At 62.0% G+C, this 19,379-nt stretch overlaps 1 protein-coding gene across 1 annotated transcript in view; it reads left to right on the plus strand.

Annotated features, from left to right (window-relative positions):
- POC1A (POC1 centriolar protein A) overlaps nt 1–17,561 on the plus strand; it is a 71,100-nt gene extending 53,539 nt beyond the window's left edge. The window contains exon 11 of the mRNA XM_066245404.1: nt 14,677–17,561. Coding sequence (XP_066101501.1) covers nt 14,677–14,775 — 99 coding nt within the window. The 3' untranslated portion in view covers nt 14,776–17,561. The remainder of the gene's footprint in view (nt 1–14,676) is intronic.
- The last annotated feature ends 1,818 nt before the right edge of the window (nt 17,562–19,379 follow it).

Consider the following 19,379-nt stretch of genomic DNA (forward strand, 5'->3'; position numbering starts at 1 on the left):
TGCCCACCCAGAGCTGGCCCATGCCACAACAGAGCTTTGAGAGAAACACTGTATTCATCCCAGTCTTGTGGGCGGGCGTTGTGGAGGTGTGAGTCAGGGACCCGCGAGCCCAGGCTCCGGGTTCGAGCTGGCACCACTGCTTACCCTTGGAGTGCCTGGCACGTCTGTCTGAGGGCTGTGGCTGTGGGTGCGGCTCCCACGTCCATGGTGAACGTTAGAGGGGGTGACTCGGGGCAAGTGTCGCCTGGGCCTGGCCCAGACGAGGTGGCAGGCACTGTGGGTGTGACGGCGGGGGCGTCTCGTCCTGGGCTGGAGACCGTCCTGGTCGAGGGTGCAGCCTGCCTGCCGGCCTGCGGGGGTCCTGGGCACATCCAGGCTATAGGCCAAGCCCAGTGTGGCTGGCATGGGGCCTGTAGGTGGGTAGAGGGTGGACAAGGCAAGATTCAAAGGCCTCGGGCCCTTCCCTCCTTGGCTTCAGGTGCGAGCCCCTCTCCTAGTCCAGCTCACAGGACATAGAGGACCCCTGAGTCTGCAACAGAAATGGACGCTGGGGCGTGGCGTCCTTTCCATATCTCTGGGTCTGGGGCTGAGTGAGAGGAGCCCCCCACTCGTGTCATGTGGTCTGCCGCGTGACACAGCGTCCCAGCTGGGACTGCACACCTGGACCCTCGGGCGAAGGACACGTGGAGGGAAAGGTCTGTGTCAGTGACTGGGGTGGCGGGCTGCGGGTGCGCCACGCAGACGTTTCTGGAGTCCTTTTCACGGAGAAGACCTGTGCTGAGCAAGGGCTAAGCAGCTGCCCGGGCTCGGTCCCCCGGGCCCGCGAGGAGCCGCCGTGCCTGCTCGGGTTAGCCTCGTCCGGGAGGGACCGGGACGCAGGGCGGTGGAGTCCATGAGAGCATGATAGGGTAACACTGGAAATCGAGTCTGAGAAGATGGGTAAAGATAGCTCCTTTGGATCCAGAGGAGTGGAACACTGAGGACATTTCCTGTCACCGTGTGCCTGGTGCACATGCAGGGTCTGTTCTGTGTTAGCACTGGGGGCTCTGCTAGTGACGTGGAGAGAAACTGACATCACAGAACACGGGAAGGCTCTCCTGCGGCCGAGGCCTGTGGCCGGGGTCTGAGGCCGGGGTCTGAGGCCGGGGTCTGATGCTTGGGTAGCACTTTGTCTCACCTTACACGCCAGCCCCTTCACAGACCCGAACGACACTCCAGCCACCCCAGGTGGCTTCTTCGAGAACTTCATCTTCGAGAGCCTCCCTTCCTGAGAGTCTCGGCTACAAGTCCTCGCTCTGTGACCACAGAGCCGGTGAGTCAGGCCCCTGGGTGGTGTCCAGAGAACGCACCCCGGCCCTTTGTACCCCATGAGCTTGCTGTTTGGAGCCGCCGGGGGGGGGGGAGGTTGGCCTTAGATGTCCCTGGCAGCTGTGGGAAGCAGGGGTGTCTCTTGGGGTTCAGGAGAGAGCCTGGGCACACCTGCCCTCCTGGGTTGGGGGGCCAAGTCTGCCATTCGTCACCTGGGTGAGCTGGGACGAGTGACGTCCGTCCCCAGAGCCTTCTTCCTCCTTGTGCAGTGAGGACCATCCAGCTGTGTGGTTAACGGGATTGTTGGACTAGTTTGGGCTGCTTTGCGAAGCACAGCAGTGAGTGGTGTTCTCCAGGGGGCCCAGGTGTGGCCGGAGTGGACACTCCATAGGCCTCTCTAACTGCCGGGCTCCAGGCCCAAGGAGGCTTTTGAGCTGCCCATGGAGCTCTAGCGGTCTGGGGGGGGGGGGGCAGCAGATGAGAGGGAGAGAAAGAGGTCTCTCCACAGGCCCAGGAAGGGGAGGCCCGGGAGGTGATGGGGGTGACTGGGGGACACTGGAGATGGTTGAAAATGAGGGATGGGTCATGGGGCTCATTAGAGGGGAGCCCTGAACCCAGACCCAGCATTGGGCCAAGATAGAAGCTCTTCCAGGATGTATCCTTATTTGGTTGTTTCTTAAATGTATTTTTTTAAGATTTTATTTATTGACTTTGCGGGGGGGGGGGGGTTGTAGGCAGGCAGAAGTATCAACTTATATGTAGTTGATTTGCTTTAGTTGTTCTTTGCTTGCTTGTTACTTGTTGTATGTGCCTTGACTGGGCCAGCCTGGGGTTTTAAACCAATGGCCTCAGTGTTCCAGGTCAACATTCTATCCCCTATGTCACCATAGGCCAGGCACAGATAGATTTTACTGGCCTAGTTTTTTTGTTTGTTTTAAGGCTTTGTTATTGATTTTTAGAGATAAGAGAGAGAGAGAAGAAGGGGAGGAGTGTAAAGCATCAACTCATAGTAGTTGCTTCTCATATGTGCCTTGACCTGGGCAAGCCCATGGTTTCGGACTGGCAACTTCAGTGTTCCAGGTCGATGCTTTACCCACTGCGCCACCACAGGTCAGGCTCCAAGATATATTACTTCTTGTGGCAGCAATTCTTTTTTTTTTTTTTTTTTTTTTTTAAATTTTTTTTTTATTTATTCATTTTTAGAGAGGAGAAAGAGAGAGAGAGGAGAGAGAGACAGTGAGAGAGAAGGGGGAGGAGCTGGAAGCATCAACTCCCATATGTGCCTTGACCAGGCAAGCCCAGGGTTTCGAACAGGCGACCTCAGCATTTCCAGGTCGACGCTTTATCCACTGCGCCACCACAGGTCAGGCGGCAGCAATTCTTTTATTTGAGTTATTGTAACAGTTGTTAGGGCAAGGTGTTTCCTAACAGTGGAACTTGGGTTTTTCTTGGGGAGGCATATTGTTCCTCAGAACCCTCGTGGGACTTCTCAGGACCTACTGGGACTGAGGTCATGAGTGTGGGTGCTGTGTACCATGTGCATGCCCCCCTTCCTCTAATGAGCCTATGCTAACTCCCCATCCCCTCCCCACCCATCCTGTGGCTACCCTGGGTCCCTGACCTGGTGGGCCTGACCGAGGCTCACGGGGTCCTCAGCTGCTCTGGCCCAGCTCTGCCTCTTCCTGTGTGGACCTGGGGACAGTGTGGTTTCCCCCTCTATAGAGGAGACACATAAGTATAGCCCATCTGTCTATCCCCTAGAAGGGGCAGCAGAGAGGTCAGCGTCTCAGGTGGTTCTGAGATGTCCCTTAGGACCTCCTTCCCATAAGTTTTCTCTGATACCACCCGTGGCTGCCAGGCCTGCCTGCTTGGTGATGAGCATTCCGTGGGTGTCCGGATGGAGGCCCTGACTTTTCCCGTCGTGTTCTTTTGGGGGTGTCACTGAATAACACAGGGGTCCGTTTCCCAGATGCTGGAAGTTGTACCTCGGCTAGACCCCTCCCTGCCTGAGCTCGACTCCCGCACTGGCTCCTGCCGCTCGCTCCCGACCCCTGAGTGACAGGTTCCAGCTGGGTCTGGAAGTCACAGAGGCGCTGGGTCTTCCTCAAAGCCAGGGACCGTTGTGCAGAGCCAAGTGCAGGACCCAGGAGCTGGGGAGGCTGTTAGGAGGGCCCGGCGGTGAGAGGCTGGGTGGCTTTGTTCAGAAGCCCCAGCAGAATTACTTTTGGCCCCAGTGTCACGTCTTGCTGCTTTTAAAAACATCGAGCCCTGGGGTTCCTGCTCCAGCTGTTTGTATGGCACCGCAGTTCGGGCCGGCCACAGCATTGCTGTGGTGTCACGGCAGGTTCCTGGGACGCGCTGGGGCCGCTGGGCTCTGGGACTGACGTGTGCGGCGCGGGGGCAGGCCAGGGGCAGCCCCCAGTCCTGCCTGTTTGGGCTCTGGTGTTGTCATTTGTTGCGTGTCCTGGTGGCTGTAACTGCTGACCTCTCCGCCAGGCGAAGGAGTCGCGCCTGCTCGCTCTGGGGAGGTGGCGAGAACAGCCCCTTCACTTTGAGACACCCGCTCCCCCCCCCCCCGTGGTCCTGGCAGGTCCCCTCTGTCTGATGGGCACTCAGGGGAAGCATCTAGTGCTGCATGGGTGGGGAAGGTGGACTGAGCTGCCTGACCACCCTCACAGGCCCTTGATGTCACTCTCCTGGGCCGACCAGCTCTTGTTTGTGGAAACAGACTCCACAGTGAGGCCACCTTCCCTGGGGCAGTCCTCCCAGGTGTGCCCGGACAGACTTGCTGGGGAGGGGCAAGTCACCTGCACGCCCGCCGTCCCCGTGTGGTGTGTGCGGCCCCGGACGTCCCGCACACCCAGGCAGTGCCACGGGTGGTGTGTGCTGGTTTCCACAGAAGTGGCCCTCTCTGCACCTCAGCTCAGCCAGCCGCCTGGCCTGCATGGTCCAGGGTAGATGTGGCTGTCCCCTCTTCGTGGATGATTAAGGGCCACCCTTGGGCCAAAGTCGAGTTCAGAACAGCCTGAGCTCCTGCCCTTGGGTTTGGAGACAAGGGACTCAGACACTGTCTGGTCTCGACCACCAACCTTGGGGTCTGACTCCAGTGGTTGCAGGGGGCCGGGCCCTGGCCCTCCCCAGCCCTGTCACTCTTTTTGGCAGTTTCCCCGCAGGCTCTCCGGCTCTGCAGATGCAGAGGCACAAGGCAGAGGGCTGCCTCCCCCCAGGACCGAGCCGGGGCTGGGCTGTGGGCAGCGGGCAGCGGGCAGCAGGCAGTAGTCCTGGCGGGCCAGCTTGTGTTTGTTATGGCATGAGGGGCTGGATGGTAGCCCATCCTCCATCCGTCTGCGGCTGTGACAGAGCACACTCCCCCCCCCGAGAAGCTGCAGATTGAGGGCCCCCATCTGCCAGATGGGCTTGGGATGGCTGTGGTTACCACTGGGGCCGGGGAATGGTCACGGTTGTCTGAGATTCCTCCTGTGAGGCCCCAGCAGGCCTGCAGCTGGGGGTGGGTGGGAGCAGGGGCTCACTCTGAGAGGAGGAAGTCAGGGACTCCGCGAGGCTTGTTCTAGCTCATCTGGGGGCCCTGAGCCCTCCAGGGAAGGGTCCAGCCCCGGCCACGAGAAGGAGTTAAATGAGTGCTGTGGTTGTGACAGGCAGCCCCCCGCTGGGCCTGCCTGGCCCTGAGACTGACCATGCCACAGCTGACCCTGTGGCCCCTTGGTGCCCTTCCAAATGAAGCACCACCAGGGGAGGTGGGGACAGCAACAGCTGGGCCCGCCACTTCCCTCTGCCCACTCTGTGGAAGGGCTGTTTAGGCCCAGACTGTGGCCGCGGTGGCCTTAGCTCGGCGGAGGGGAAGAGCAGAATGGACCCTCGAACTCAGCGGGGCAGTGCGCTGGGGAGCGGTCTGGGCCCAGCCGGGGAGTCGGAAAACTTGCCATGACGGGAGCCCAGGCGTCCGCCATGGGTCCACAGGCCCTCTCGCCAGGCCAGGGCCCTGGGAGCCCGGCGTCGGCCCTGAGGCAGTCCTATCAGCTGGGCCCAGCCCAACTTGTCTCCCAGGCTTCCCAGGCCTCTCACGAGCTACCGGGCATCTCTGACTTGGGACACTTGTGTCTCATCAGCTCTTGGTCAGCTAGTTCCTTTATACGGATTGTGGGAGGACAGTCTGAAGAAATGGGATGCAGAGGTGACCAAAGCTCCCTCCTGCTCAGACTCACCTGGGAGTCAGTACAGTTGAGCGGGGGCTGAACAGTGACCCGTGTCCTGCACCGTGGGGTCTGTCCCTTTCCAGCACTTGGCTTCCTTGCTGGCCTGCCCGTGGCTGGCAGAGATGAGCGTGAGCGGAGGCCAGTGTCAGCAGGGTGTGCGGCTCAGGGCCCCTCCAGGTGCGGGTAGCACCCCGCGGGTCCTGTAGCGCGTCTGGTTTTCTGGGTGGTGGTAAGTGAACCCACTTTTCAAAGTTTCTCCTTTGGCGGTAATATGGAAGACCTGTGTTTATTTAAAAGGAGTTGCTGTAAAGTTATGTGGAAGGTAAATTAGCCAAGATTTCTTAATCCCGTGGCTAATCCAGCAATAGAAAATTGTGTCTCGTGTACTTCCTGCGGAGAGCTGATCTCAGTAGAGGCGGGGCTGGGGGTGCAGAAACCCTATATCCCTGAGATAATGTGAAGCAGAGACACAGGCCTGTGGGCTCGGGGGACAAAAGCTCGTTTTGTGTTGTTCGCACCAGACCGTGGGGTGAAGGGGGTGGTTAAAGAGATAGTCGCCGAGCCCAGAGAGGCCGGGAGTACTTGCTATAGAAACTCAGTTCTTCTGTGCGTCCGCCGTGTGTGATCCTGGGCGAGTTCACGTGTTGACGTCAGTGTGGGAGGGAACCTCCGCTCCTTCCCCTCGGAAGCGAGGCCTCGAGCTTCTGGTCCTCTTCAGATTAGTCCTAAGATGGGAGGGGGAGGAGCCGGCTGCTTCCTGGACTCCAGCCCCACGGGGCGCACCCCCACTTTCTGCTGAGGCCAGCAGGGTTTCTTCTTCCTGGGCCAGCTGGCGGGCCCCTCCTGCCAGCCCCTCCTGGTCTCCCTCCCAGCTGTCCCCCAGGCCTGCCAGGTCCAGGCCCAAGCTGGGAGCACTCCCCCCTAGCCAGGCTGGCTCCCCACGACGAGGCCGCCTTTGGGGCCTGCGCCTGCCGGAGAGGCAGAGCCCCGGTGTGGGAAGGGCTGGGCTTGGACCAGCAGCCCCTGTGTCTAGCCCTGGTCACCCCTGACATGTGGCATGGGGCGGCCCCGCACGCAGGCACACACACACATGCACACACAGGCACACACAGCCGCACACACGCAGGCACACACACACATGCACACAGATGCACACGCAGGCGCACACAGCTGCACACACGCAGGCACACGCACACATGCACACACGTGCGCACACAGCCGCACACACGCAGGCACACACACATGCACACACAGGCACACACAGCCGCACACACGCAGGCACACACACACATGCACACACAGGCACACACAGCCGCACACACGCAGGCACACGCACACATGCACACACGTGCGCACAGATGCACACGCAGGCGCACACAGCCGCAGACATGCGCACACAGGCACACACAGCCGCACACACGCAGGCACACGCACACACGCAGGCACATGCACACACGTGCGCACACATGCACACAGATGCACACGCAGGCACACACAGCCGCAGACATGCGCACACAGGCACACACAGCCGCACAGGAGGGACAGCGCGGGAGCCGGCTGGAGGGAGGCAGAGCGGCAGGCATGGGCCGGCAGCCCCACTTTGTTTTCATAGCTCACAAGACCCCACAGCAGAGAGAGTCCCTTTGCTTACATCTGTTTTTGATCTCTAGAATCTGAGTGAAGTCAAAACCATGCTACAGGGGAGATTAATTCCACATTTTTCCATCTTTGCAATGAAACCAGAGGAAAGTTTGGCATTCCGTGTAGTGCAGTCGAGTGGGCAGTGAGCCAGGGGCGAGCCCCAGGGTGTTTCCCGCGGCCTGGCACAAGTGCCTGCGATATGGCTCGGTGACTGTGCCCTCCCCTTGAGGCCCAGAGCAGCTGGGACTCTCTGTCCCCCCATAGTCTGGCTCCTATGTTGGGGGCCACAGGGCCTGGCCCCTCAACCGCTCTGGGGACTCTGCCTGGTGGAGCCCAAGGCAACCACAAGCCTAGAAATGACTAGAAGGAGCTTTCCTTCACGGGAGAAGCAGCCAGACCACCGCATGCCACAGTGGCTCAGACCTTCCCAGGCCTGACCGCAGGCTGGCTTGTTTGGGGCCTTGTCAAGCCCCATCGGTGTCCAGAGCTTTCCCCACAAGGGCAAGAGCTGTGAGAGTCATGCTGCCCACAGGGCACCCCTGTGCCCAGCCTGGCACAGGGCAAGCGCCACGTAAACATGGGTCCCTGACAGTGACACAGTGTGGGGTGCAGTGTATGACAAGGGCTCTGAAGCCCTGCGTCAGGTGACTTGCCCAAGCCCACTCAGCAGGGTAGTGGTCAGGTGCAGATTCAAACCCAGGCTGTACAGCTCTGGGACCTATCGTCTTACCGTACATGACGAAGGTGGGGGTGGTGAGACACTCTTGACAGCCTTTTCTAAGGATCCACACCTGTGCTACAGCCATGATGTGCTGGGAGCTGGGGTCAGGGCCAGGAGGACTTCCTGGGTGAGGAGGGCTGGAGGAGGGCCTCGGGCAGGCGGGCTTTGGGCAGGAAGAGCACAGACAACACAGGCCTGAGTGCCATGTGAGCGCCCTGCCAGGAGAGCGTCAGCTTTCGGACAGGACAGAGACACGGCAGGAGTGGAGCGGTGTGGAGGGGCCTGAGAGGGAAGCGCCCGGCCTGGGGGAGCCCCGCGGGCGGGGTGGCCTGCCCAGAGTTGGTGCGGGGACTCCTCCAACAGGGCAGTGGCAGCACCTTGACCCCACTGCCCTGCTGGCCGACACACCCACCAGGGGTCTTGGACACAGTCCGACTGTGGTTTGTTTTCTGTGCCCCGTCAGCCCGTGCTGCACCCCCATTCCCCTGCCCGCTCCTGGCTCTGCTGGACGCACTCCTCTCTGTGGGGTTTCTGCCCGTGCCTGGCCTTGGCAGCCCCTCCCCTGAGCGTTGTGGCCCTCTTGTTCCACTCCCCATCTCGCCCCATTTGGACGACGATACCCCAGTCCCTGGCTTCCTGCCGGGCTGCCGTCCAGGGCAGCTTTGGTTGCCCGTGCTGCTGTGCCACAGCCTGGGCGGAGTGCTTGGGGTGGCGCAGGGCGAGATGGAGGCCCTTGGCCTCTGCCGTCAGTCTGTCCCTGGCCCAGCCACCCCCTTCACTCTGTGCCACCTACCTGTCTTCCGTGTCCCAAAGAGGCCCAGGAGGGAGTCTCATGCATAGAACCAGTACTGCTCACCTGAGGGGGCCCCGTCCCCACCTGCTTGGAGCAGGGCATGGGCATGGAGCTGGGCGAGACCAGAGAGGGCACTGGAGGGCAGGTGTGGCCTGCAGCTGCCGAAGCATCTGTAAGGGGCTGGCCGGGTAGAGAGCTGAGAAATGCAGAAGGTGGCTGGCTGGCTGATCAGCCTTGTTCTTTTCTCCTTCTTCCAAAATGTTACCTGCTGCCAGTCCCAGCAGAGCAGCTTGGCCCAAAGCTGGTCCTGACAGGACTGGTCCTGTGGCCACGTCAGTACCCAGAAGCCCCATGTTCGCTGCACATGGCAGGCACCTAAGAGTCGTGTGGGAGTAGATGATGTCGGGAGGGCCCCTGGGCGTCCCATGGACCCCTCGGGCTCCTTGGAGACTATGGCAGCAGTGTCCCCGCTGCATCTGCTCATGGGGCACGCACAGGAAGCCTCAGCAAAGGTGGCGGCCGCGGCTGCGGCTGTGGCTGTGGGAGGGGAGCTGCCGCTCCAAGGGGCCTGACTGAGAGGGTGCACCCCAAGTCTTCTGGGCAGTGCGGGTTATGTCCTTCCTTTCACTGCCTGTTTGGGACCCTCCCAGGCCACACCTTCGCTCCCAGAGCTCACTCTGGAGCCCATGCTCCGAAAACAGCCACCAGCCTGCAGGGGCACCACCTTCCCTCTGTCCCTGCGCAGACCTGGGAGTCTTGGGGGGGCAGGGCCAGGCAGCAGGGGCCTCCCTCTTTCTGTCCGAATGGCTCAGGGCCTTGGAGCCCCCTTCCACCTTCCTGTGGCTGCCACACTGCAGTCCCCATGCACCTGAGTCCCTCTCATACGTGTCGGGGCTAAAGACACACAGACCCAGGCTCTGCCCTCACAGGGCACCCAGACCGGCCAGTTCGGGCCATTGGGGGTCGGGGGAGACGATGTGGGATCGGAGCTCCCTGGGAACGCTGTCATGAGACAGGAGGCCCCGGGACAGTGGGGCTCGAAGCAGGACCTGCCCGGCCTGCAGGTGCGCTCTCCACTGCCATCGGGGCCTGGGGGCCGGGCGGCTTCTTTGGGCATCACTACAGCCCTGCTGGGACCAAAAATAAACTGAGTTATTCTTGGGCCACACTCAGAAGACCCGCGGGGTGTTACATGAAACGTCTTGCACACCTGGCGTCTTACACTCAGAAGACCCGCGGAGTGTTACATGAAACGTCTTGCACACCTGGCGTCTTACACTCAGAAGACCCGCGGGGTGTTACATGAAACGTCTTGCACACCTGGCGTCTTACACTCAGAAGACCCGCGGGGTGTTACATGAAACGTCTTGCACACCTGGCGCCAGGAGAGAGCCCCATTGCTGCTGCCCCAGTGGGAGGTGGATGTCAGTGTTTCTCCCCTGAGCTGGAACATCAGGGCTTGAATAAAACGCCCTTGGCAGCCTCTCCCAGGAGGAGTTCCCTGGAGAGCTCGGGTTGGGTCATGCTGGAAACCCTTGGCTCGTGACCTTGCTTTTGGTCCCCCATGGTTCTGTCAACACTTCCCTCCTGTTGGGTCCCTGGGTTGGGCAGCCCTGCCGAGGGCCAGGGTGCTTTCCCCTGGGTCTCAGGGGCATCCCCAACATCATCCTGAGCCCCAGCCTGGCCCTCGCTCACCCCCAGTGCGCAGGGGCTGTAGGTTCACTGCCCTCCCTTTCCCCTTCCTTCCCTCAGGCAAAGGATGGCCTCAGAAATGACAGGAACCCTGCTGCTGGCCCTGCTTCCTCCCTGGCCACTCCACGCCTGACCCTCAGAAGGGCCTCACTCAGCCTGTCCTGTCTAGAGCCTGTCCAGTCCTGGGGTGGGAGGGCAGCCAGTTTCCTGGGGTCCCATGGCCAGAGTGAGTGGAGGAAAGGAAGTCCAGGCCTGTCCTCACCTGCGCTTGATGGGGACAGCAAGGCACATAGTCCCTGCTCTCTGAAGCCAGGCCACTGGAGCTCACAGCCCTCGCGTGTCAGGTGTGAGCTGTGTGGTTTTAGGCAGGTTGCTTAATCTCCTTGTGCCTTAGTTTCCCTCTGAAATGGGGAAGATAAAGACCTGGCCCCAAGGGTTGCTGAGGGCTACTCGACATGGTGGGCAGCCCCTGGGGCAGAGTGTAAGGACCAGCAGGGGCTGAGGGCTCCTCGACATGGTGGGCAGCCCCTGGGGCAGAGTGTAAGGACCAGCAGGGGCTGAGGGCTACTCGACACCTGGTGGGCAGCCCCTGGGGCAGAGTGTAAGGACCAGCAGGGGTTAAGGGCTGCTCGACACCTGGTGGGCAGCCCCTGGGGCAGAGTGTAAGGACCAGCAGGGGCTAAGGGCTGCTCGACACCTGGTGGGCAGCCCCTGGGGCAGAGTGTAAGGACCAGCAGGGGCTGAGGGCTGCTCGACATGGTGGGCAGCCCCTGGGGCAGAGTGTAAGGACCAGCAGGGGCTGAGGGCTCCTCGACACCTGGTGGGCAGCCCCTGGGGCAGAGTGTAAGGACCAGCAGGGGTTAAGGGCTGCTCGACACCTGGTGGGCAGCCCCTGGGGCAGAGTGTAAGGACCAGCAGGGGCTGAGGGCTCCTCGACACCTGGTGGGCAGCCCCTGGGGCAGAGTGTAAGGACCAGCAGGGGCTGAGGGCTCCTCGACACCTGGTGGGCAGCCCCTGGGGCAGAGTGTAAGGACCAGCAGGGGTTAAGGGCTGCTCGACACCTGGTGGGCAGCCCCTGGGGCAGAGTGTAAGGACCAGCAGGGGCTGAGGGCTCCTCGACACCTGGTGGGCAGCCCCTGGGGCAGAGTGTAAGGACCAGCAGGGGCTGAGGGCTCCTCGACACCTGGTGGGCAGCCCCTGGGGCAGAGTGTAAGGACCAGCAGGATGGCCCTCGGCCCGGTCCTAGTCCTCCCACTGGGCTGTCCTCGAGTGTGGGCCCCACCCCCATTACTGAGGGGACTCGGCATGCGCTGCCAGATGGCATGGGGCCTAGTAAGCGGTCCGTTGTCTCCCAGGCCAACAGACGGGTGGGGTCAGTCTGTGGAAGAGCTTGACCCTACAGTGAAGGAGCCTGGGAGGTGGGCCTTCTTTCCTGGGGGCCCTGCCCAGACAGGTCTGCCTGGCGGCTGGGGCCCTGGCCTGTTGGCCTGTTCTCCAGCTTCCCTTCTTCTGTGTCACACGAGGTCATTTCCCTCCTTGGCCTTTCTGAGAGGCTCAGGCCTCTGGCCCATTTCTCTGGACAGAGCCAGGTGAGAGGGTGTGTCGGTCAGGGGGCAGCTGGGAGGGTCGGTTCTCATCTGCCCTTGAATAGAAGGACGGCGAGCCGAGGGGTGGGCAGTGTGGGCTCGGGACTGCGGAGTGGTGCTCGGCCGTGCCCCTCGCCTGCCCTGTCTCCAGCTCGGGACTGCGGAGTGGTGCTGGGCCGTGCCCCTCGCCTGCCCTGTCTCCAGCTCGGGACTGCGGAGTGGTGCTCGGCCGTGCCCCTCGCCTGCCCTGTCTCCAGCTCGGGACTGCGGAGTGGTGCTCGGCCGTGCCCCTCGCCTGCCCTGTCTCCAGCTCGGGACTGCGGAGTGGTGCTCGGCCGTGCCCCTTGCCTGCCCTGTCTCCAGGTGCCTGTGGCAGGAGACAGAGGCCTGCGCGGCCCTGGGCGGCAGAACGGCAGGGCTGAAGCCAGTTGCTGAGGCTGCTCCCCAGTGACCTGGTGGGGGGTGTGCTCTGAACCAGCTGGTCAAGGTCACACTGCAAACAAAGCCGCACACCATGCTGGGATGCAGTTCTTGCTGGCGACATCCCAACAGCACACGCCCTCTCCTGGGTACTCTGTTCCCTCCTCCATCAGCCCAGCAGCTGGGGAGCGTGGCGTCAGGGTGGCCTGGGCGCCAGCAGCCCTGAGCCTGTGCTTCTCTGGGGACACCCTCTCTGTGGTGGAGGGATGGCACATGGAAAGCCCATGATTTCAGAATAAGCAGGCTGGCTCCCTCCCCCCCCCCCCTCGTGTCCCGGAGTCTAGGGCTGTCGGAAAAAGTCTGGTTGAAGAATGATTTGGGGGCTTAGCGTGGTGGGAGTTTCCCAGCAGCCAGTGGAGAGTTCCGGAACGCTACTCTGGGCCCGCTGGGGCTGTTTCCACTACCGCTGTTATGAGGTGCAGACCCCTCTGCGGCCAGCGGGCAGCGAGTGTGCCTTTCTCAGCTCCACTCTGCCTCTCAGGGTGCAGTGCGTGTCCTGCGGGCAGCCACTGCTCAGGCCTGTCCTGAGGCTCGGGGCAGGGCCAGGGCCAGCTCAGGGAGGGGCCAGCGCTAGGAGGAGCAGCCTGCGTGAGCGGCTGGCATCGTGTGGGGTGCTGGGAGAATTTATAGCAGCCTTACCGGGGAGCTCCCTCCCAGAGATTTCAGTTTCTTTAAATGTGCAAGGAATCTTTCCTTTCCTCGGGACCAGGTCCCCAAGTCGCCATGGAACCCTTGAGGAAGATGGTAGAACCTCCTGGGAAAGCCCGCAGACAAATAGGGAAAGTGAATAGAAAGTTTTGTCTCCTCTGACCCTTTCTGATGCTTGTCTGCAGCGAACTTGCCCAGTGCCTGGTGTGGGCTTGGCGTGGGGAGTGGGTGGTGAGCACAGCCTGGCTCAGCTGAGTGGGGATGGGGTGGGCGTAGCCGGAGCGCAGAGGACGTGAGGGCTGCAGGCCAGCCCTCCCCTGAGGAGCACACAGGCATCCAGATCCCGCTGCCCCTCTGCTGACAGTGTCTGAAGCCTCGTCTGGGAGCCCTGCCTGCAAGACTGGCCCTGGCTCACGAAGGACACGCAGCCCCAGCAGCTGTGGGCATGTGGCAGACCAGCCATCATGCTGGGTGTATGGAAAAGGTCAGGGAGTTGCCCTGGCCGGTTGGCTCAGCGGTAGAGCGTCGGCCTAGCATGTGGAGGACCCGGGTTCGATTCCCGGCCAGGGCACATAGGAGAAGCGCACATTTGCTTCTCCACCCCCTCTCCTTCCTCTCTGTCTCTCTCTTCCCCTCCCGCAGCCAAAGCTCCATTGGAGCAAAGATGGCCCGGGCGCTGGGGATGGCTCTGTGGCCTCTGCCCCAGACGCTAGAGTGGCTCTGGTCGCAACATGGCGATGCCCAGGATGGGCAGAGCATCGCCCCCTGGTGGGCAGAGCGTCGCCCCAAGGTGGGCGTGCCGGGTGGATCCCGATCAGGCGTATGCGGGAGTCTATCTGACTGTCTCTCCCTGTTTCCAGCTTCAGAAAAATGCAAAAAAAAAAAAAAAAAAAAAAAAGGTCAGGGAGCGAGGGCTCAGCCTCCGGAAGCCAACATGATGGCAGGCGTTGTCACAGTGGCCAACAGGGGTCCAGCTAACAAGCGGGGCCCCATGCTGAGTCACCTTCCAGTCTCCAGGACTGCTGTGAGCTCACTGTCACCCTTCCCGTTATTGAGGAGAAAGTGGGCTTCGAGGTGGGGAGCTAGGGCCCAGCCCTGCAGTGGGACTCACCTCCCAGCTTGGGGAGCCCCCTCAGGAGTGGGGTGCAGGGCCCAAGTGGGGTACCTCCATTTGTGATGCAGAGTGCTCACCTTTGGAATGAAGATGGCTGATGGTGTCCAGTTGTTTACGGACAGCCTGGCCCCAGCGAGGAGGTGGCTCTGCTCCGGTGCCCCAGCCTAAATGCCAGACCGGCAGGGCCCAGGGTTCCTGACCGTGGCTGTGTCAGGAATGACCAGGGCTGTGGGACCTGCCGCCTCCTCGCCCTCACTGTGTATTGTACCCTCCACTGCCCACAGCCATCGTCCAGTGCTGGGAGGGTGGACAAGGCAGGAGCTGTCCCAGCGGCCATCAGAGGGGCCCGGCAGGACCCTGGTGGAGGAGCCAGCAGCTGGCCTGTGGACGGGGTGGAGGCTGTGGAGCAGGACTGGCGGGGACCCCCGGGCAGCCAGGCGCCCTGTGCCCACTGAGTCTGCTCCCCTGGTGTTTTGCAGACAGTGTCCATCCTGGAGCAGCGGTTGACACTGACAGAGGACAAGCTGAAGGAGTGTCTGGAGAACCAGCAGCTAATCATGCAGAGAGCAACACCGTGATCAGGGGCACAGCCATCAGGAGCTCGGTCGATTCGGGGGGCAGCAGGCTGGGGATCTGTACTGGGAGACTCGGGGGAATAAAGGGACTCAGCGCAGTGGGAACTGTGTCCCTGCCGCCCTCCCCTGAGGCACTGCACCCAGCCCTGGGGGCCAGTGGGCGCGGCTCACGTGCACAGTGGACCACATCTGGTTTAATGTGATGGAACCACTTGGACACGTTTGCTCCCTCAGAGTCCTGAGGAGGTGGCCCCAAGCCCCCATGTCATATTCGCCTTACTGGGGCCTGTCTCTCTGCTGCGTGGCTCTCTCCCCGCCAGCACAGCGTAGATGTGGACTGCTGCTCCTGGGTGGATGGGCCAGTTCTCTGACTTGGACAGAAGCCCCAGCATGGGCCCATCTGACTTGAGTTCGTCCAGGAACAGGCTCCCTGACTGCGGTGGCCTTCATTTCTGCTCTGCACAGGGCTTGGTGGCTTCCTTGCGTGCATGAGGGCAAATCTGAAAATTAAAATGGACTTAATTGAAACTGGAAGTGGCTCGTTCTGAGCGAGGCCTGATCAGCTCCTACCCCTAGGGCGCATGCAGTCAAACTGAAAACAGCCACTTGGAGGGCTCCTGCCAGGACCGCCTGCAGTCCAGGACAGCATTGTTTGCAGCTGTTCGGGGTGTTGGGGGAGCAGAGCCCCCGCATGCTGTCCCGCGGGCATAGCCCGCTGCTGTTGAGACCTGAGGCACCTGCGGAAATCCCACAGGCTCACGGGGAGTTCCATAGGCTCCACCCTCCGCGCCCGTGCGGGAAAGCCAGGCAAGTGTTTCCCAGATGTCTGGGTGTCCGTGCCTTCAGCACTCGGCACGGGGCCCAGCCAGCCGGGGAGGGTTTTGTCCTCCCGCGCACCTGTCCTGGGGGCCAGTGGGACAAATAGAGCTCCCCGGGAGCTGTCAGTACCACTTGGCTAATGAGGTTCCCAGCCTCTGTGGCCCCCGGCGGGGAGCAGAGCCGGCAGCCCGAGGCCTGGGCCGTTGAGCTTGGGGCATCTGCATCCTCCCTCTGGACAGGAGGGAGCCCCAGACCATGTCGGGCTTCGGCTCTGCCTTGTCCCACTCTGTGACCTTGGCATGGTGACCTTCCTCTCTGAGCCTCAGGTTCTGTGGTAGTGGGTGGCAACAAGCCCTCTGGGAGGGGTGGTGACCAGCAGGTGCTCCCCCGTTCACCGTGGCCCCCAGCCATGCCAGGCCCGCCGCTGTTGGTAACATGCTCCCACAAGCTGTAGGTGGGGCAGAGGCCCCCGGGGCCGCTGCAGTCCTCACATGTCCCCGCCATCGTGCAGGTGAGCTGGCAGGTCTTTGGTCTGATTGGCAGGTGAGGCCTTAAGCTGTGTGCCAGGTCCTGGGCACCCCATCCCTGGCGGCTTTTAGGGGGAATCTGGGCAACTCTGAATCTGCTCAGCAAGGACACGACCTGTGGGGCCAGCCTTGTCATGCCCTCTGTGCTGGCTGCCCTGACACCAACGGGAACTGTGCTGTGGGGGCTCCAGTCCCAGAGCTGCGCTCCCCGGGGTGGGGGCTCTGGTGGTCTGAGCGGCAGGTCTAGGGCGAGATCCTCTCCAGAGACGCCGACGGTGTGGGTTTAGGATCTGCAGGCATGTGTCCCGGAAGCCCCACCACAGTCATGTCTGGAGGGGCACGTACACACACCACACCTTGTTTGGTGGTCCCAGGCTCCCTCTGAGATACCAGGTGGCCAGAGTTGTAGCCATTGGATCCACGGGCATAGCCCGGGGTAAGGAGGGAGTTGGTGGGGGGGGGGGCTCAGGGCAGCCCCTCCCCACCTGCGGGAGAAGCCCTCTTGCTGTCCCCGAGGCCACTACAGGCTTGCGGTTGTGTCTGTGATTGCCCAGAAGCCCAGCCTTCTGAGCCTGCAAGGGCAGGTGAGTCGCTCTGGCCCTATTGTCCCAGTTTCCTGTCATTAACGTCACCTTCCTCAATGACTTGATCAAGACAGGCCTCTGATGGCTTCAGCCTTAATTGGCCTGCAGCCATTCAAGGGGATAGAAAACCGCCCCGGGTTCCCACGAAGCACCCCGCCCCAGGCTGGCGGCGGCCCAGTACCCCAGGACATCACTGCACTGCCCATGAGCCTCAGGCACCCGGCCTTGTCCTGCGGCCCCTGTCCTCACCCAAGCCCGCTGGCCTGGCCCTGGGGGCTCGCTCGCTTGGCCGCTCTGGGGAAGGCTTTCCCTAGAGGCTTCCCCCTCCTCCCTGCCTCCCAGCCCATGAAGGCTCAGGATGAGGCCTTCCTAGTGAGGAGGGGCAGCCTGGCCAGGGAGCCGGGGCAGAGCGGGAGGGGTCTTGTTGTGCGGGCCCCTCCGGCAGCCAGCCTTCCGGAAGCTCTCCTGGGAACCTTTCCCAGAGGAAGGCTAGAGAGTGCTTTCCCTTTAGGGGATGCCCCCTGCAGCCTGGCCACCTGGATTGCCTCTTGTGGCGGGAGCCCTGGCCCCCACCCACGAGGAAACAGGGCCCTTTGAGAGGTCCTGATATCTGTTGGGGACAAACACTTCCAGTTTGGGGATCTTTAGTCCTGTGGGCCCTTCTGGTGAGAGAAGGGAGCCTCGGACTGGGGCAGATCAGGTGAGGGCCCTTCCACCAACCCCCAGAATCTCGGGCCTACCCCCACTCAGGCCGTCCAGGAGTGGTATCCCTGACCCCTCGTCCCCCCATGGAGCCAGCACCTGTTGCGATGCAGCCTGCTCATTTCCTGCTTGGTCTCCTGCTCTGCCCTTGGCCCTCCCCAATATGCTCACATAGCAGCCTAAGTCTGTAAGATTAAAATAATAAAAAAAAACAACCTTGTAAGACAGCTCATGCGATCCCTGTTCAACGCCTTCAAGCAGTTCCCCGCCTCCCAGTACAGGCCACAGCACCTGCCACAGCCGTGACCCCGTCTGGGTCCTGCCTGTCCCACCCCCATCTCCTACCACCCGCCACTCGCCCCTCGTGTCCCTCCAGCCACACCAGCCTCCTCGCTGTTACTTGGACATACCAGGCAAATTCCAGCCCCAGGGCCTTTGCACCTGCTATTCCCACTGCCAGGATTGCTCTGACTTCATCAGTTTGCACCATGGCCCCCTGATCCATAACATGGCGTAAGAGCAGGGTTGGCTTCACAGGGCTGCGTAGAAGATTTGCTCGTACAATTCACACCAAATTCGAAGTGCAGGCCCTGTTGGGCTCTGACCCCATAACCTGGGAGCTTGCTGGAGGTGGGGGGCTAAAGGGCTGGCCCCCAGAACTAGAGTCCTGCTGGAACCAGGCCCACTCCAGGCTCAGCCTTCACTGGCCAGCTGGGAACCTGAGGGTCAGCTAGTGCTCCCGCGAGGGGGCCCTGTGGTACCCAGGAAGGCCCTCAGTCTCCGCTCCCTGACCGCCACAGGTCTCTCACTGAACACCCCCATCCATGTCAGCATGGCTCCCACACAGCTTTGTCCTAATGAGGCTTCCAGGTGCCAGGCCCATCCGGGTGCCCATGCATAGCCCCCATGGGGCAGGGGGAAGGGGCGCAGCCAACCCACATGCCAGGCCTCCTTGCCCACCAGCTAGCCAAGGGGCGCAAAGATGGGGGTTAGGGCAGGTGGGGTCAGTGGCCTTGCTGTACCTAGGGCTGGGGGCGGGGGCGGGGTGGGGGCAGTCAGGCCTGGGCTGAATGAGTGCTGGCTGGGGGCTGACGCTGCTGTAGGGCTTCCTCGTGTCCAGGACCCTCCCAGCCGCCTGGTTCAGCCCGGCCCCTAGTGGCTCCAGCCATTACCCAGCGGGGCCAGGGTATTGGGCTTCTCTGCCTGAAGAAGAGGATGGAGCCTTCTGAGGGATCTCTCCCACCGCCCCCCAGCAGACCTCTGGCCTGGGGCCTTCTGCAGGGGCCCGGGAGACTGCAGTTAACCTTGGGGGAGGGGGTGTCAGGAGTCGAGGAACAGTCTTCCCCAGCTCTCGCCTCTCTGCCTTTGCCCCCTTCCTCCTCCTGATCTCCCTCCTCCCGGTCTCCTTCCTCCCCCTTCCTCCTCTGATCTCCCTCCTCCCAGTTTCCCTCCCCCTTCCTCCTCCTGGTCTCCCTCCTCCCGGTCTCCTTCCTCCCCCTTCCTCTTCTGATCTCCCTCCTCCCAGTTTCCCTCCCCCTTACTCCTCCTGGTCTCCCTCCTCCCGGTCTCCTTCCTCCCCCTTCCTCCTCTGGTCTCCCTCCTCCCGGTCTCCTTCCTCCCCCTTCCTCCTCTGATCTCCCTCCTCCCAGTTTCCCTCCCCCTTCCTCCTCCTGATCTCCCTCCTCCCGGTCTCCTTCCTCCCCCTTCCTCCTCTGATCTCCCTCCTCCCAGTTTCCCTACCCCTTCCTCCTCCTGGTCTCCCTCCTCCCGGCCTCCTTCCTCCCCCTTCCTCCTCCTGGTCTCCCTCCTCCCAGTCTCCTTCCTCCCCCTTCCTCCTCTGATCTCCCTCCTCCTGGTCTCCTTCCTCCCCCTTCCTCCTCTAATCTCCCTCCTCCCGGTTTCCCTTCCCCTTCCTCCTCCTGGTCTCCCTCCTCCCGGTTCCCCTCCCCCTTCCTCCTCCTGGTCTCCCTCCTCC

Source organism: Saccopteryx bilineata, chromosome 10 (assembly GCF_036850765.1).
Source record: "Saccopteryx bilineata isolate mSacBil1 chromosome 10, mSacBil1_pri_phased_curated, whole genome shotgun sequence".
Lineage (NCBI taxonomy): Eukaryota > Metazoa > Chordata > Mammalia > Chiroptera > Emballonuridae > Saccopteryx > Saccopteryx bilineata.